The sequence below is a fragment of the Protopterus annectens genome, chromosome 9.part0 (assembly GCF_019279795.1).
Source record: "Protopterus annectens isolate FY-2018-M chromosome 9.part0, PAN1.0, whole genome shotgun sequence".
NCBI lineage: Eukaryota > Metazoa > Chordata > Ceratodontiformes > Protopteridae > Protopterus > Protopterus annectens.
The window spans coordinates 1,607,914,579-1,607,932,799 of NC_056743.1; the positions used below are offsets into that span (position 1 = coordinate 1,607,914,579).

At 42.7% G+C, this 18,221-nt stretch overlaps 1 protein-coding gene across 1 annotated transcript in view; it reads left to right on the forward strand.

Annotated features, from left to right (window-relative positions):
• Positions 1 to 4,983: 4,983 nt before the first annotated feature.
• Positions 4,984 to 18,221, forward strand: part of DNAJB1 (DnaJ heat shock protein family (Hsp40) member B1) — a 182,446-nt gene continuing 169,208 nt past the window's right edge. Inside the window, exon 1 of the mRNA XM_044084548.1 lies at positions 4,984 to 5,497. Within this exon, the coding sequence (XP_043940483.1) occupies positions 5,287 to 5,497 (211 nt within the window). The 5' untranslated portion in view covers positions 4,984 to 5,286. The remainder of the gene's footprint in view (positions 5,498 to 18,221) is intronic.

Consider the following 18,221-nt stretch of genomic DNA (forward strand, 5'->3'; position numbering starts at 1 on the left):
ATTTGCAAATACATACTTTTACAAATTACAATGAAACAGCGGTCTACATCACTATAAAACCTTAAAAGTGTGAATTTTACAACATTACGGAACATGCCCTCCTCGCTGTCAACCATGGTGACGATACCCTCAGCCATAAAGACCACACCCACACCTACTCAAACCATCCACAACCATGACCCCTTTTCCCCATTTTTTTATACATTCATAGGTAGGTACTAGGCTATTGGCCCAAGGGCTTATGTAAGCCTAGCCAACAAGGTTCCCTGGCTTACGCCACCCAAGAAAGTTATTTTCCTGTGCCACTGTCAAGCAGAGACACATAAGTGATCCTCGGGGTGTATTTCCTATTTGCCATCCAACTCATCGAGATTTTTCTTAAAGAGTGCTAATGAAGAACTTTGCTTGACATAGATGGGTAGCCTGTTCTAGAGTGTGGGAAGTCTATGGGACAGGAATCTATCCCTCCAGCATTTCAAGTTTTTTGCAGTGACAAGATTTAGGTCCCTAGAGCGTGTAACTCAGAGGGATTGGGATTTCTTTAGGTGTAGCATGTCTAACAGCTCTGGGCTTGACAAAGCTTTATATGTTAGGCAGAGATCACCTCGGAGTAGGCGATATGCTACTGAGTAAAGCTGGAGTTTTTTGAGGCGGTCAGTGTAGGGCATTTGTTTGAGGCCAGTAATCCTCTTTGTGAGATACTTCTGTGGCCTTTCCAGCTGCTGCAGATGTTTTGTGAGGTACATTCCAAAAGGGGCATTGTACTCTCTAACGGGTCTAATGAGTGTCGAGTAGAGGGGAACAATGACCTCTTTTTTCCTGGATGAGAACCCTTTTATGATTAGGTGTGCCACGTAGAAGGACTTCCTGACTACTGTGGCGATGTGACTATCTGTCCACCTGGGTCCCAAGGTCTCATCACACATTCAGTGTTAAGTAGATTGCTGCCTATGTGGTAGTTCATGGGTACAGAGTTTTTATCAAAGGGGATGACACTGCACTTTTTGGCATTGAGCTTGAGGCCATGGCTCTGACACCAGGCATCTGTCTCAGTGAGGCCCTTCTGTAGGATGTCCACATCATTTGGTGACTTGACTAAGGCTCCTAGTTTGCCCTCATCTGTGAACTTCATTAGCCAGAGGCCTTCTGTGTTAGCCTGTACTTCAGAGAAGTAGATACCAAACAGGAGAGGTCCCAGTACTGAACTCTGTGGTACTCCACTTGTCACTGGTTTGAGGTCAGATTTGGAGTCTGCAACTTTTACAGTGTGGTTCTGTCACTGAGCCAGTTGGCAACCCATCTTGTGACGTAGTTTAGTGAGTTTAGCTATAATTCCAGAATGGGGGATGGTATTGAAAGCCTTGGTGAGGTCAAGATAGGCTGTGTGAACCACCTTACCCTCATCTACGGCTTTGGTGACTGCCTCAAAGAGGTTGATCAGGTTCAGGAGGCATGATCTGCCTTCCACAAACCTGAACTGGGTGGAATCCAGAATTTGGAGGTTACCAATGTTTTTGTTTATGAGTTCCATGATGATATGTTCCATGGCCTTGCAGACCAGGCTTGTCGGGCTAATAGGACGATAGTTCCCAGGATCAGTGGTGGCTCCCCCTTTGTGGAGTGGGATAACTGTTGCTGTGCGCCATTCAGTGGGCACAAAGCCTGATGCGAGGCTATTATTGAACATGGTGCTTAGGTGGGGAGCCAGTTCATTCTGAAGTTCGTGTAAAACGCAGCCTGGGATGTTGTCCGGTCCCATGGATGCTGTGTTTTTGGCTTTAGAGAGTGCAGCTTTTATCTGTGTAGTTGTGATTACAGTGACTCTGCATTCTTCCTATATAGATATGGGCCCTTTAAGGGGTGGGGGTTGGGGTAAAGTTAGCACTGAACCTATCTGCCAAGATGTTGGCAATATCAGTTGGTTCTGTAATTTTCATGCCGTTGTGCTGTAACTCAGAGCAGATCTGGGTGTTGCCATCGAGATTCTTGACATAGCTATAGAATGCTTTGTGGTTGTCTTTAGAATTAGTGGCGATTTTGTTTTCGTAGCTAGCTTTGGAGGATCTTATAAGGGATCTCAGCTTCTTACTGAGGCTGACCAGGGAGCTCCTCCACTCATGGGATTTTACTCTGTTTTGCAACAGTTTGTTTATGGCAGGGGACCACCAGATTGGCTTCCTTTTTTTGGAGGATAGCGTCTTGGTTCTGTTTGGGATAGCACTACCCATGCACTCGTGTAAGTGCTTATAGAGTGCATTTGTGTAGGATTCAGCAGTTGTAACTGTTTTGTCCATCTGCATGGGTGTCATGAAGTTCACCACTTCTGTCTTAAGAAGCATGCAGTTGGCTTTGGAGAAATGTTTTACCGTGGTTTCCTTAATGGGGGGGGTGGGCTGGGATGTGGATATCAAGGGTGATTAGCTTATGGCTGGATCGAACCAACGAGGAGTTGACTTCAGGTGTGGAACACCGGTCACTCATGTTGGTAATGACTACGTCTAGGATATTGTTTCCCCTGGTTGGGCTGTGGATAAGTTGATCCAGGACATTGGAGTTTATGAATTTCAGAAAGCATTGAGCTAAGGAGTTGGTACACAAGTTTTCCCAGTTAATGGTGGGGTGGTTGAAGTTGCCCATTATTAGGGTGTTTGGTTGAACCCTAATATTTTCCAGTACATCAAGAAAAGAGGAGTGGAAATCTTGGGGCATGGTGGGGGATCTGTAGCAAGCTACAAGCTGGATTGCAGTTTTGCCCAGAGTTAGTTGCACTTAGATAACCTCGGATGCATTATGCTGAGCAACTACCCTGGAGGTGTGGATATCCTTAATGAATATGGACACACCTCCACCTTTGGTAATTTGGTCCAGGTTACATAGCCGAAAAGTGTGGTATGAGTTATAGCCTGGTAGTGCAGGGGTGCTCTCTGGAGCCTTGAACCAGGTCTCAGTCACTGCACAGATATCAATGTTCTCCATTTTAAGGAGTGCCTCGAGTGAGTGCATTTTGAGATTCAGACTTCTAGCATTGAGTAGCATTACCCTCAGTTTTTGCTTGCCTGTTCCTGTTACAGTGGTGAATTTGTCATTTGAACCTTGCCTAAAAAAGGCACTCTAGGGGTGGCAAGAGCCTTAGCCAGTATCCGGAATCCCAGGGGCGACAGGTACAGGCCATCTCTGGCAAAGATTTGTGGTCAGCCATGTCATCCCAAGCAGACAGATACTGGATCCCCTTAGAACAGGGTTGCCAGACGTCCCTATTTGGGCGGGACTTTCCCGAGATCAGCAGCCTGATCCCGAGTCCCACCCTGCCGGTTTAAATCCTGGGCAGCCTCCACTTTTTTTTTTGATTGGCCCATATACCGGCATACGGGCCAATCAAAAATCACTAAACATGGAGCTTCTTGTGTTTAATGCGAAAGTTCCGCATTAAAGGAAGCTCTGTGTTTAGCGATTTTTGATTGGCCCGTATGCCAGTATACGGGCCAATCAAAATATCGCAAAACAGAGCTACTTCTGTTTAATGCGGAACATCGCAGTTCCGCATTAAACAGAAGTAGCTCCGTGTTTAGCGATTTTTGATTGGCCAGTATACGGGCCAATCAAAAAATCGCAAAACAGAGCTACTTCTGTGTAATGCGGAACTGTGATGTTTCGCATGAAACAGAAGTAGCTCTGTGTTTGTTTATTTTTGATTGGCCCGGGCCAATCAAATAAAAAATAAACACAGAGCTACTTCTGTTTAATGCGGAACTCTGATGTTCCGCATTAAAGACGTGGAAGACCTTTTTTTTTTTTAGTTTTAACTTTGTCCCTACCTGGCCAGTCGGAAATCTGGCAACCCTGCCTTAGAATGACACCAGAAATAGCCAACTTTAGAAGTCAATCATTTTGCCCTTGTACTGTGGTATCATTCTGGGTGATGCCAGAATGCTACTCAGGGCTAGGGTCATACCTGCCTGGGCTATAAGATCGAGAGCTCTTCCATGTCTCTTTTCATGTAGTCCAGGGAGGTACGTCTCAGGTCACTCACACCAACATGGACAATGACAGAGTCATATTTGTACTTGTTGTGGAGTGACCTGAGTGCGTGGGTTATGTGGCGGATCCTGGCACCAGACAGGCAGCTGATAGTCACCTTCTCCTTGTACATACAATGGTTAACTTTCATACGTGCAAAAAAAAAAAATCAATTAAACCTCTCAACAGTGCAGATTTTTGCCTTTATTCATAAAAACGCGGTCTTCTGGCAAATTATTGGCAAGTCGTTTAAACTTGAAGTCTGAAAATAATGACAACTTGAGTATCAGACGTCATACCCTTCAAAAGTTTCATACCAAAGAAGTCTGTTATTCTGTCAACTTTCTAAATTTGTAAGAGTAATATTTAAAATGTGGCCGTATTTGTGGGTGTTTGTCTCATTTATTTCTTGCTCTTAAAAGGATTAGAGGTATGTTGAGGACAATATCAAAAATAAACAAAACTAACATAACTGATTTGCATAGCAATAAAACTGGAAATCATAACATGAGTGCTAACAAAAATACGATATAAACAGCGCAACCGTTTTAAGGGAAATTGTAGATTATTTGCAGTTGTGCACTACTTTTTAAGCAAAATTAAACTGAAGAAAGTCATCCACTAGCACTAAAAACTAGTCATCTATAATTGCAGCTTTATTCAACACACCCATATGAATCATTTTCTGTCTCGATTATTCCATGGATACTCGCCAATTACAGCAAAGACGTCATGTAGTGCCTTACGTTACGTCGCTAACCCCGTTGTTGCGTGGGTATTACTTAATTCTCCAATAGTATTTAGAAAGAGTTACAGATACAGTAGGAATATTTTGGTGTTAACGTTATGTGTGGTAAATGAATACATAAAACTTGTTTTTACATAATCTCAATTTGCCCCAACACTAAGTAAAATATTAAAAATTACAACATGGTGGATACCCGCAGGTTTACAGGGACGTGAATTATGATAGGCAGAATATCGGTTTAAGGGCGTGGAAGATTCTAGTAGTTTGTAGACCTTTCTCGAAGTACAGTCGTTATGTATAAATTATGAACGTTGGAAACAGTAGACGTATTATACTGTCAGAAGTCGTTGTTTCTTGTAGTAGGGTAAAGGAGACTCTTATGTGGCTTTTGTTTCTTTATTGTACGTGTTTGTAAATAACCATAAGAGTACTGTTTTAAGTTATAAAACGTAATTAAGAGCATTAAAAAAAATAATAGTATTTTGGGACTTCTAATTAAACTCGATATCTGAAGTATCACAATGGGAAAAGATTATTACAAAATCTTGGGTATTCAGAAAGGCTCTTCGGATGAGGAGATTAAAAAAGCGTATCGTAAACAGGCTCTCAAATACCATCCAGATAAAAATAAATCTCCGGGAGCTGAAGAAAAGTTTAAGGAAATTGCTGAAGCGTACGATGTTTTGAGTGATCAAAAAAAACGAGACATATATGATAAATATGGAGAAGAAGGTGAGTGGTAAAATGTCAGCGCAAAAGTTATAGTTCCCTTCACATTCCTGTGTTCACCAAGATGATGGCTGTTTGTATTAAAGTCGATTTTGCTTCTTTAGACCGTTTATTTAGCACAGCTGTCAAACAAATAGGAACACTTTTAAAATAGTATAATCGACTTGAGACATTGACAAAATAAGAGTGTGTTTTGTATACATTTTCTGATGTAAAAGACGTCTGTAACTCTTAATTTTGTAGTGTAATAAATGTAACTCACTACGCTTTCTCTTAAGAGCTACAGTTTTAGGATGGGGCAGAACTAAATTTTCAGTCAAAATTGGGGACAGTTGAGGTGTTGTTTCTGGCAAAGTTGCCCATTTTAAAGGAATGGATTTGTCTCATAAAAAATCACTTCAGATTATCAGGTTTATGTACGATATAGGCTTTTAAGTGCGCGTAGATACACCCTCGCTCATGGTTAGTTTTTAAGTTTGTAAGTCGCAACTTAATCGGTAGAAGCAGACAGTATATACGCACAGAATTGGCTTATTCACGGTCTTCGGTTGTTGCAGGCTGACAGGTCTCTCCAAGAAGTACGTCATGGAATTCGAACGTTATGTAAATTTGCAGTCACTCTGTAACTGGGGATGGAATTAACGGCTGCCCATACCTCCCAACTGTATTTTATTGCTCTGTCTTAATTCCACCTAAAACTGGTGACGTCTGGAGAAAATGTGGTGAATAACAATTGTATCTTAAACTTCGTATTGTTAATAATTGTTATAATAAAACAAAAAACCAGGTGCACTATACGGAAACCAAGAAGTCGTTACAGATGGCACCAGATCTAAAATAGCACATTGGGCATTTGAAAAGGTAGCAACCCTAAGTGGGACATTTTTGGTAGAAACGTCAGATTTTGCAGGGCAAAATATATCCAGAGCCAGTAAAAAGGATAGAACTTCACTTTTTTATGTAAATAAAACTTATCCTTGTAGCATTTTAGTTGCGTATTCTGTTTCTTATAACATTTAGGTGTTTCAGATACAGAATAACTGTTTTATGCAGCTATTACATAAAATATAGGAAATATATTTGTCCTATAATGTCAGGACATTTTCCATTTTTTTTTTCAGTTTCTTTGCAGGACACAACTGCCCAAAGAGGGACTGTCCCTTGTAAAGTGGGACAGGTGGTAACCCTAAATTAGCACACCCACGTATCTTATCTGCACCTTTATATGTCTCCCAAATACTTAACCAATATTAGAAAAATCCGATATAACCAAACTTGAAGCTTGTTAAAAATCAGTTCGCAAAGTTTGCTACCGGTAGCTCACATCGCAGACACAACTGTCTATCATTATTCGATCTAACTGGCTTGAATTTTCTAAGCTTCTCCTTTACCGCCGACTTATTCTAATCCATAAAATGCTGTACACCCCCCGATAAACCCCCTGCATTGCAAAACCTAATACAAACCTACTCCAGCAATAGGGTCCTTCGTTCCAATAACAAACCTCTCCTACACATCTCTTAAGCCAACAACTTTGCAGGTGTCTCCCTTTACTTATACTTCATAGCAAAAAAAAAAAAAGGAACACCCTGCCACTCGCATATCTCCAACACATCATCATCATCTTGCTGTTCCTCTGTGGCGACCTGTAACGAGATCATCTGTTTCCATTTCTTCCTGTCCTCTTCATCTTGCTCTGTTACCACCTGCATGTCCTCTCTCACCACATCCATAAACCTTACCTTAGACCTTCCTCTTTTCGTGTTACCTTGTAGCTTCAGCCTTAGCAATTTTTTCCCAATGTACTCAGCATCCCTCCTCAGCACATGTCCAAATCAACGTAATCTTGCCTCTCTGGCTTTGTCTCCAAACCTTCCAACCTGGGCTGACCCTCTAATATACTTATTACTAATCCTGTCCACTCTTGTCACACCCAGTGCAAATCTTTGCATCTTTAACTCTGCCACATCCAGCTCTGACTCCTGCCTTTTTGTCAATGCCACTGTCTTCAACCGATATAACATAGCTGGTCTCACTACCCTCTTGTAGACCTTCCCTTTCACTCTTGCAGGTACTCGTCTGTCACAAATCACTCCTGACACTCTTCTCCACCCTGCCTATACTCACTTCTTCACCTCTCTTCCACACTCGCCATTACTCTGAACTATTGATCCCAAGTATTTAAACTCCTCCACCTTCGCCACCTCTACTCCTTGCATCCTCACCATTCCTCTATTCTCCCTCTCATTCACACTCACATATTACACATCACTTAGTTAAAAAAATAAAAAAATACACCTTCTAGACAGCTGGATTTATAACTGTGATACCCCTGGCTAGACTGATTTTTCTTTCACATACTCGCACAGGGTAGAACACTCCTCCGCTTTTAGAGATCGCATACTGACTATATTCTACAGCCATTTCCTTTCCCTTCACATCTCTGCATCTCAAACTCTCTTGCATTAAACATCTTTCCAACTGATGTTATTGATTGTATAGTTTATGGTGAGTCAACTTTGGTATGTGTATAGGATGCTCTGTTCATCTAACATTGTTGCTGTACACGTTAAACCACTTTATCCTAATGTTACTAGATGCATTGTTATAATTTTTTGATTCTGTAATTGTTAAATTTTAAGTTTGTACAAAAAATTAGATTGTGTTGTATGTGGTGGTTTTCTCCCCAGGCCTCTGCTGAAAAGGACCTGTGTCCATTCGGATTTTCCAGTAAACAAATGTAAAATAAATAATATTTAGAATGTTTGTTGTTTGTCTTTTCAGCTTTTCCCGGTTAGGGGTCGCCACAGCGGAACTCCAGTCCAGTAATGATTGGCAGTAGATATTATTTTTTTTTTTTTTTTTTTTTTTTTTGGTGCCGAGTTGCCAGCCCGACGCCCAACCTTCAGCGAAGACATGCCCATTTCACGCATGTCTTTCGGAGGCCACTCCACCGCGGGGAGGACATGCAGACTCCACACAGAAGGCACTCCAAGCCGTGAATCTAACAGGAGAACCTCTTGCTGTGAGGCAACAAAGCTACCGCTGTACCACCGCGACTTTTAGAATGTTTGTCTCATTTATTATCCCTGATTGTGTTACAATTTGAGAGAAGTCCAAGTGATATCTAGTTTGTTGGCATATCTCTTAACTGTCCTGATTTACCCAGTTTCCCTCAATCCTTCCTAAAACATGTGCATTTTTGGAGAAAATGTGCATTATTAAATGATAATTAGAGTTGGAGACTTTATTTCAGAAAATGTGTAATTATGTAATCTGTTTGTCTTATTCTGTTAATGTCTCAGGTTAATAGTACTAATATTTTGAACGTGGCCCCGATTGGTTTCTGAATTTGTCCTTCATCCGTTGAGAGCTGTGCTTGCACATTAAGTAGATAACAGCAGTTCAGGTTCATAGGCATGTACTAGGCTTGCTGCACTTGCCTACCATTTTTAGCCTAGCCAGTTTTTTTTTTTGTGCTTGATTCCTATTCCATTTATCATAGGAGGCTACTGGGCTACCGAACTGGCAATCATTTCAAGCTTGGTCATTTCATCTTAATGTAATGCCAATAATATTGTAGTTAGTACCCTGGATTGTATTTAGTAATGATGTCCAGGAGGGTTGTGGGCTTTATCCCAGGTAAGAATTTGGTCTTACCCATCCCATAGTCAATTATACATAATCCCAAACAGATCAGGCGATATTGTACTTGAGGGCCTCGCCAGATGTGCAGTAGCAAGACCCGCCCCCGTGCTATTTCGTAATCTGGCACTAATGAATATGCATTCCCTCAATAGCGAAACTAGCATATGTTTCTAGTATGTAGAGTGTAGTGTTCATATCCATAATGTCCAATAAACCAATATAGTTTATATAGCTATGTTTGATACCTTGTACTGTGCGATGTTCCTGATTAGTTCTAATTCTTAAAGACTTTGACAGTGCTGACTTTTTATTGTATCTCCGAGTAAAATATCGCCGTAAATTTCCAAGTTTGAGCAATATATAAAAAAATTGCCCTTATTTTGGATGGGCTTTGTCCCACTTTTATTTATGACTTTGTCCAGATTTCTTGCTCTAAAAGGTTGAGCGGTACATGTGTCATTATTTATTGACTTCAACCCTCAACAGTTTACAGAAAACTACCAATTCTATGAGGAAAAGACCAAAAATAGGCAGAAGTCTGGACAGTTGAGAAGTACGAGTCAAAAAAAAAAAACACATGGGAAGGTGCAGTGACTATGACAATCCAGCACAGTAGGAATTGCTATCCATGTTCCAAGAAAGTGTTACAACTTTTGAAGTAATGTCTTTTTCTGTCAGTGGTTTTTATACGTTGTAGCAAACGTCACAAAAGTATTGAATGCAACGTTGTTCTCACTTTTATAAAATTAAGAACAAGCGTGAAAGGGGTAGACTTATTTCTAGGAACATGGACGATGGTCATCATTTGTGTTTAGTTTGTGTGTGTGTAGCGGTCATGGATTTAATGCACATGTGATTATTAACCTTAATCTGCAAGAGGAGAAACTAGGGCTGTCAGGTGATTAGAATGCCATGTCAGTCGTGGCTTATTACATATGCAGACTTGGTCATCAATCGGTCTCGACACGCCCACTTCTGCACAAAACACAAGGTGAGGCTATCAAGTACAGTATCGCTACAGATCATACCATAGATAACTTGAAGGAACCCATGCATGGGATAAAGCATTTAGTAGCAGCCTCTGTCCATTAGTTGTACAAGGGGCAGTCCCAGGGTAAGTTTTCTGTTTCCCAGCCATATGCCTAAGTTGCACCTGAAAATGGCTAGGGGTGAACTTTTGATTTATGTGGATGGAGAAGTCTTTTCCACAGCAGCAGTATTGTCTGCAAAATATACTTGATTCTACAAACTGTTCTGTTAATGCAGAAGAGGTTTAGATCCCTAAACCATGCATTTCTGATGTCATTTGACTGACTTGTGTGCATTGAATCCATTGGTAATGGGTCATAGGATACCTTGTATGCCAGCTACAGTCTGTAGGATACAAAGTATAGTGACAGGGATTTGAGTTGGTCCACATAGACCTGTTAAGGCCTTGTGGGTGTTCTATTATTGCTTGTGTTTGAATAGATGTGCAACTAAGGAGGGCTGAGTAAAAGGGTCAGTGATATCCTTGGATCTAGATGTTATCCTTTTGTTTATAAGTTGTGCAGTATAGAAGGACTCCACAGATCATGTTGGTCAAAACTTGGGTCACTGTCACATAAGTTCCCAAATCCCAACCTGGGTCAACTCTTAAGGGCTTATTGTTGGTGCACTAAGTGTACTGTTTTGCATCATCTGTTGTTTGGTGACCTTTTCAGCAAAATCCACCAGGTTGATTATGCATGATCTGCCCTTGATGAATCAACACTGAGACTAGTCCAGTGTTACGAGGTTCACTGTGCCTTGATTAGTTCCATGATGAGCCTTTGCATGGATTTGTGTGTATACGGCTGGTCAGACGTGGGGATTTTTAACTGCCTAGGTCTGTTGAAGGTCCTCCTCTATGGTGGAATGACTAGATGTTCTCCATTCACTTCTCCAAAGCCTGTATGGAGGCTGAGATTGAACTGTTGGGGGTGTGGCTGAAGTTTGCTTCATACTATTTAAGATGCTTCCAGGTATATCGTCAGGATCCAGCGATGCAGTATTTTTAACACTTGGCTTTGGTGGATTTTATTAACCTCCTGAGTTTTGTTTTAGTGACAGGCTTTGAGGCTTGCTGGTCTATCATTTAGGAGTATGAAGTTTGTCTTGAAAGACATTTTCTAAAGGTAACTTAAGTACGTGGTTCTCTGGTTTGTTTTATTTCAAAGGAGGTGGCTTTATGGTCAAACCTAACAAGTGATGAAGATGTGAAAGGTACTCCTGTATTAGTAAGGGTAATATCCAAGATGTTCCCCAATGGGTACTCTAGTTGTTCTAGAGCATTTGTGTAGACAAAGTTCAGGAATCTCTGTACTCGTGCACTATCGGTGGTGTAGGTTTCCCAGTCTATAGCTGGGTAGTTTATATCCTCTAGGAAAATGGAATTGGGTTTAATATTGAGTGATTTTGTAGGTAGGTGTTTTATAGTTGGCTAATATATTTTATAGGGTCTTTCTGATGTTTATTTGGCCATGAAGAAGTTTTAGTGCATTGTGCTGCTTTACCAACCTTCACACGGGTCTTCTGGGTGTTCCCCTCCTGTGCAGTAGCTGGTCTGTGTGTGGAAAGCGTTGTGTCCCAGTCAGGGCACAGATGTCAATGTCCTTCAGGGTGAGAAGGGCTTGTAGGGAATGGAGTTTCTCATTTAGGCTCTTAGCATTGATCAGTAAGTCCTTAGTTTTCCGTTGCTTGTTTTGTTATGTTTGGTAAGTTTATCAGGTTAGCATTACATTTAAAAAAAAAAAAAAAAGGCACTATGGAGGTAGACAGACAATGTCTTTTCCAGTAAGCGAAACCTTAGAAGAGGACCAGGTTATCCCCGGTGAAGCAGCGTGGTCTGTCTATTTTTATATCCTGTCAGGCTGACCAATATTGGAACTCTTGAAGGACATCAAAAACTTTATTTTTGCTCTTATTGCAGTATCACCTTGGGAGAGAATTGCATTGCCAAATTATCATAAGGGGCATGCAAAAGTGGGTACACTGAGTTTAAGAATACAACTACAACAGGGTGGGTGGGTAAGAAATTGGACCCTTGGCTCTGAGCTGGCTGGCCTGGAACTGCCTTAGTGCACAGACTAGTCTTGAACTAGCCCTGACATACACTAGCCCCAGCATAAGAATGTAGCTGAGGTTTAATAGCAACAGTTAGTGGCAATGCGCTTTGCTGTTTAAATGGTATCAGTGCTAGAATTGCTAATGTAGGCAAAAGGATCTTGGCTAAAGCATATATAGATTGTTAAAATGAATTGAAAATCAGATCATGAGATTAAAACACTTGTATAATGGAACTTCAGGCTCAATACTCATTAGTATTTAAAGGGAGCGTTGAACTTTGTAGGACACAAGTGGCTGAAGTTCTGCACCATGTCTCCAGGCCCTGGCCTTCCAACTTGTCTTCTAACACACGAGGGTGGCCATGGTGGGGGGACAAGCTCTTAGCTCAGCACCCCCTTGAAATGGTCTTCCAGGTGTGCACTTCGGTGATTCCTCACCTTTCCCGAAGTATATCTGGTAAAATTTCATAGGACCCGATTTCAAGACGTTCCTGAATAGCTGCATACCTATCCCCTCTGCAAGATTCAGGTAACTTTGTAATGATACCTGCGTGTTGTACTTGGCATCCTCCCAGTGCTGTCATCCACTGACAGATTTGCTTGTGAGGACCCTAATCTTCTCAGTTGCTAAATTTGGCCCCACCAGGTCTGTGTTATGGATAATCTGATGAAATGAGCTCAGTGCTTGGCTATTTCTGCTCCTAAGGATGATGCAACAATTACTGTATTCTTTCCTTAAAGGGTAGCAGTGAGCTGAAAATGAACCCCCACTGCAAAAGTGTAACATTTTGTTCAGGTAACTTCTCAGCATGATCCATCGTGGATTTTTTTTACCCCTCCCTTCTTTCCAGACATTAGATCCATGCATCTTATCTTCCTCTTTAAAATCTTTTTTTTTTTTTTTTCTATTATAAATTTTTGATCTGTATGATTAGCTTGAATGACTTGTATGTGCAATCTCTTGGAGTTTTGCACAGGAGAACATCCATTAGAACCACAGCAGTCTGACATAACCTTGTCCATGCCTCCAATCACCAGCCTAAATGCTTTACTTCCTGTGATGCCTTTTGGCACATGTATGCAGTGTTGCCCCAATTCTAAATACATTTGCTGTCCTCTTTTTACTGTCCAGTCAGGTTTCTAATGCCTCTTTCAGTTGTGCTCTTAATTGTGGATTGCACTTTGGCAAGCCATCTTTGTGGAATACAGTAGAGCCCTCCTTGCTGGGATGCATGCTCCTAAATTTCTCAGTCGGACCTATTGTATTTCAGTCGTTACCTGGTAGAAGCCGTGGTAGTACAGCGCTAGCATTGTTGCCTCACAGCAAGAGGTTCTCCTGTTCAATTCACGGCTGGAGTGCCTTCTGTGTGGAGTCTGCATGTCCTCCCCGCGGTAGAGTGGTCTCCGAAAGACATGCTTGAATGGGTGTGCCTTTGCTGAAGGTTGGGCGTCAGGCTGGCAACTCGGCACCATAAAAAATCTACTGCCAATCATTAGCGGACTGGAGTTCCGCTGTGGCGACCCCCTAACCGGGAAAAGCTGAAAAACAAACCTGGTAGAACTTGTTTTACCACACCTTTTCTTTGTTCGTTTGTCTTTTTTCCTACTGTGGATCTCGGTCACGTCTGTGTGCATCCTAACATCCCTAGGATCTCTTGTATAGGGATGTCTCCCAGCCTTTTATTACTGCATTGTCTCTGATAGTACCAAGGAAAGATAGTGGTTGTGTGTTTCAGAATAACCGTAGCTCGTACTGTGAGCTGCCTACTCTTTCTAGAGGTACACACACAATTTTCAGCCCCATTGGTAAGTGTCCTCTTACTTTTCCCTTGATAAACCATGGCACATTAATGATTGCAAAGACTTGTGCTGTATCTTGCCACTTAAAAGGTATTGGTGCTTTACGAGCCCCTGAACTGCTCCTTGATACCATGCTCTGCCTCAGGCTAAAATGATTAACAATTGCCACATATGCTTATGTAGCAGACTGACCACCCCCACATTGTACATCCTAAACCTGTAGTGCTTGTACTAGGCTGCATGCTCCAGGTTAAGGCTCCTCACTTGGGGTGGTTTGCACTGGTAGTTTTTTGTGTGGTAAAGCCAATGGCAGGCTTCAAAAAATTATTCCAACTTCATCTTTAATTTTTATTTTTTATGTAGTGACTTTGAAGGAGGAGCATTCTTCATAGGTTCATACTAGGCTATCTGCCCTAGGGCATTTATAAGCCTAGCCAGAATGTGTTTGGCTTTCGCCACCCATTTTAAATTAATTTTAGTATGCCCTTTTTTTGAGGTTAGTATACTATGCCTCTGTCTAACAGTGACACAGAAGTCATACCCGGGGTAAACTAACGATCTCCCATCCACTCATCAAGATTCCTTTTGAAGAGAGTCAATGAGGGACTCTGCCTAACCTGGACTGGGATTTTATTCAGAGTGAAGGGAGCCTCTCGGTTATGAATCTGTCCCTCCAGCATGTCCTATTTATTTCAGTGCTGAGGTTCAAGTCTCTCGAGCATGTAGCTCGATAGGATTTGGATTTTCTGAGGTGCAGCATGTCCATTAATTCCGGGTTGGACATGGCTTTATACGTCAGGCACAGATCGCTTCTGAACAGGCGGTATGCCCCTAAGTAGAGCTGGAGTTTCTTTAACCGGGCAGCATATGGCATCTGTTTGAGCCCTTTGATCCTCTTGGTGAGGTACTTTTGGGGTCTTTCCAGTTGCTGCAGGTGTCTGGTAAGGTACATCCCAAAAGGGGCATTGTACTCAATTATGGGCCTGATGAGGGATGAGTAAAGAGGCACGATGACCTCCCCTGATCTAGATGTGAATCCCTTCATGATTAGGTGGGCTATATAAAATGTTTTTCTAACCACTTTGGCCACGTGGTTGTCAAATGAGAGATTGCTATCAACTTGGGTCCCCAGGTCCCTAATTACTTCTGTACTTAATGGATTACCACCTATGTGGTAATTTCTGGGCACTTTGTTTTTGCCAAAGGGGATGACTACACTTTTTAGCGTTTAGCTTGAGGCCATGGCTCGGCACCAGTTGTCTGTTTCTATGAGGCCCTTTTGGAGGATGCTTGTGTCGGCTGGAGTCTCTATTATGGTGCCCAGTTTGCAGTCATCTGTGAACTTGGTCAGCCACAGTCCTTCTTTGTTGGCCTGTACCTCCGAGAAATATATACTGAACAAGAGAGGTCCCAGGACTGAGCCTTGTGGGACGCCACTTGTAACTGGTTTGGAGTCTGACATGGCTCCAGCAATTCTAACCATGTGGGTTCTGTCCTTGAGCCAGTTTGCAACCCATCTAGTGACGTAGGGGTTTATATTTAAGCTGGTGAGCTTATCTATAATGCCCGAGTGGGGTATTGTATCGAAGGCTTTTGCGAGGTCCAGGTAGGCTGTGTGGACCACCTTCCCCTCGTCAATGGCCTTGGTGACCGTTTCAAAGAAATCAACCAGGTTTAAGAGGCAGGATCTGCCTTTAAAGCCGAACTGGGTAGGATCCAGTGTCTGTAGGTCCCCAATATCTTTATTTTATGAGGTCCATGATTATCCTTTCCATAGCTTTGCAGACCAAGCTAGTCAGGCTTATGGGGCGATAGTTTCCAGGGTCCGTTGAGGCACCACCTTTGTGGAGAGGGACCACAGTTGCTGTACGCCACTCTTTGGGTACATATCCTGTAGTAAGGCTGAAATTGAACAGTAGTTTTATGTTTGGGTTTAGCTCTTCTTGGAGTTCATGTAGGATGCAGCCCGGGACACCGTCTGGTCCCATTGATGCTATGTTTTTTGCTTTGGAGAGGGCGACTCTTACCTGAGCATCCGAGATGTCAGGGGGGCAGCACTCTGCTGGAATAGATATTTGCCCTTTTGGTGGGGAGGGGGGGGAGAAGTTTACGCTGAACCTGTCAGCTAGGATGTTGGCAATGTCTGTGGGTTCGGTGTATTTTTTTTGTCATTTTGGACTAATTCTGAGCATATCTGGGAATTACCACCCAGGTTCCTAACATAACTAAAGAAAGCCTTGTGCTTATCCTTAGTGTCCTGTGCAATTTTTCTCTCGAAGCTGGCCTTAGACGATTTTATGAGTGCCCGTAGTTTTTTGCTAATACTGATCAGAGATGCCTTCCCTTTTTGGAATTTTGCTCATCATTTAGTAGCTTCCTCCTCCTATTGTATAGCTTGTTTATGGCTGGGGTCCACCAGACAGGACGTCTGCCTTTGGAGGATTGGGTCTTGGTTTTATTTGGGATCGCATGATCCATGCATTCCTGAAGGCGTTGATAGAATGTGTTTATAAAGGATTCTGCGGTCTGGGCCGTATTTTCCACAGGCCTGGGGGCTTTGAAGGATTCCACCTCAGTTTTGAGGAGTGTGAAATTTGCTTTAGAGAAGTTTTTCACTGTGGTTTTCTGGGCAGGGGGTGGTGTCGGGATGTGAACATCCAGTGAGATTAGTTTATGGTCTGATCTTACCAGTGAGGGATACACTTCTGGTCTGGAGCATAGAGTCCCCATGTTAGTGATGATCAGGTCCAGTATGTTTTCCCCTCTTGTGGGAGTGGTAACAAGTTGTTCCATAGCATTTGAGTTTATAATTTCTAGGAACCTTTGGGCTAGGGTGTTGGAGCTAGAGTAATGCTCCCAGTCTATGTTTGCGTAGTTGAAGTCACCCAATATAATGGTGTTTGGAGAGACCTTTATATTTTCCAGTGTTCTCATGAAGGCTGAGTGGGGTTCCTGGGCTAGGGAGGGTGGTCTGTAGCAGGCTATAAACTGGAAGGCAGTTTTACCCACTGTTAGTTGCACATGGATAGTCTCTAATGCTTCGTGCTGTGCCACCAACCTGGAGGTGTGGGTATCTTTGATGAATATTGATACTCCCCCTCCTTTTGTGGGTCGGTCCAAGTTTTGGGGCCGAAAAGCATGGTATGAGGTATAACCTGGTAGTGCTGGGGTGCTCTCGGGAGCCTTGAACCAGGTTTCTGTTACTGCACAGATATCGATTTTCTCCATGCTAAGGAGAGTTTCGAGTGCGTGCATCTTGAGGTTTAGACTTCTGGCGTTCAGTAGCATTACTCTTAGTTTCTTATCCCTTGTGATACCTATGGAGGTGGGTTTGTCTTTTGAGCCTTGCCTAAAAAAGGCACTATGGGGGTAGCAGGAGCCTTTGTCAATATCCGAAAGCCCAGGGGTGACAGGTGCAGGCCGTCCCTAGCGAAGCATCGTGGCTTGTCGAGCATGTCATCCCAGGCTGACAGGCATTGGATCCCCTTTGAATGACACCAATAATTAAGCCAATTGTTGAAATTGATCATCTTGTCTTCATATTGTGGCATCATTCTTGGTGAGGGTAAGATGCTACTCATGGTCAGGGTCATACCGGCCTGGGCCACAGAGAGCTCCTCTATGTCTCTTTTCATGTAGTCCAGGGAGGTACGTCTCGGGTCATTCACACCAGCATGGACAATGACAGAGTCATTTTTGTACTTGCCTTGGAGTGACCTGAGTGCTTGTGTTATGTGGCGGATCCTAGTGCCCGACAGGCAGCTCACCGTGACCTTCTCCTTGTTCAGCCTGGTGAGCGGGACATCAGTGTGCCTGATGATAGTCACCTATTACAAGTGTATCAGGTGTGTTGTTTAGCCTTAAGGGCTGTGACTGTTCGGCACACTGGCTTTGTGAGCTATGTGTTACACGTGTTTTGTTTTGGGGTAGCGGTTGCTTGGGTATCTACTTTGGAGGTCTCTGCTGCTTAGGCAGAGTTTTATTTAGAGCCTCCGAGTATGTTTTTGTGTGTTTATGTGTTTGGTCTGCTGTCGTGGTAGGTCTATGTGAGACTGGAATTGTACTGAGTGTGGTTTCCTTCTCCTCCTGACTGGTTACGCCGGTACTGAGATGAGAGAGCTTAGCCTCCAGTTTGGCTATATGGATGCATCTCTCACATGTGTTGGAATTTATTGGGAGGAGGAGAGGGTTGT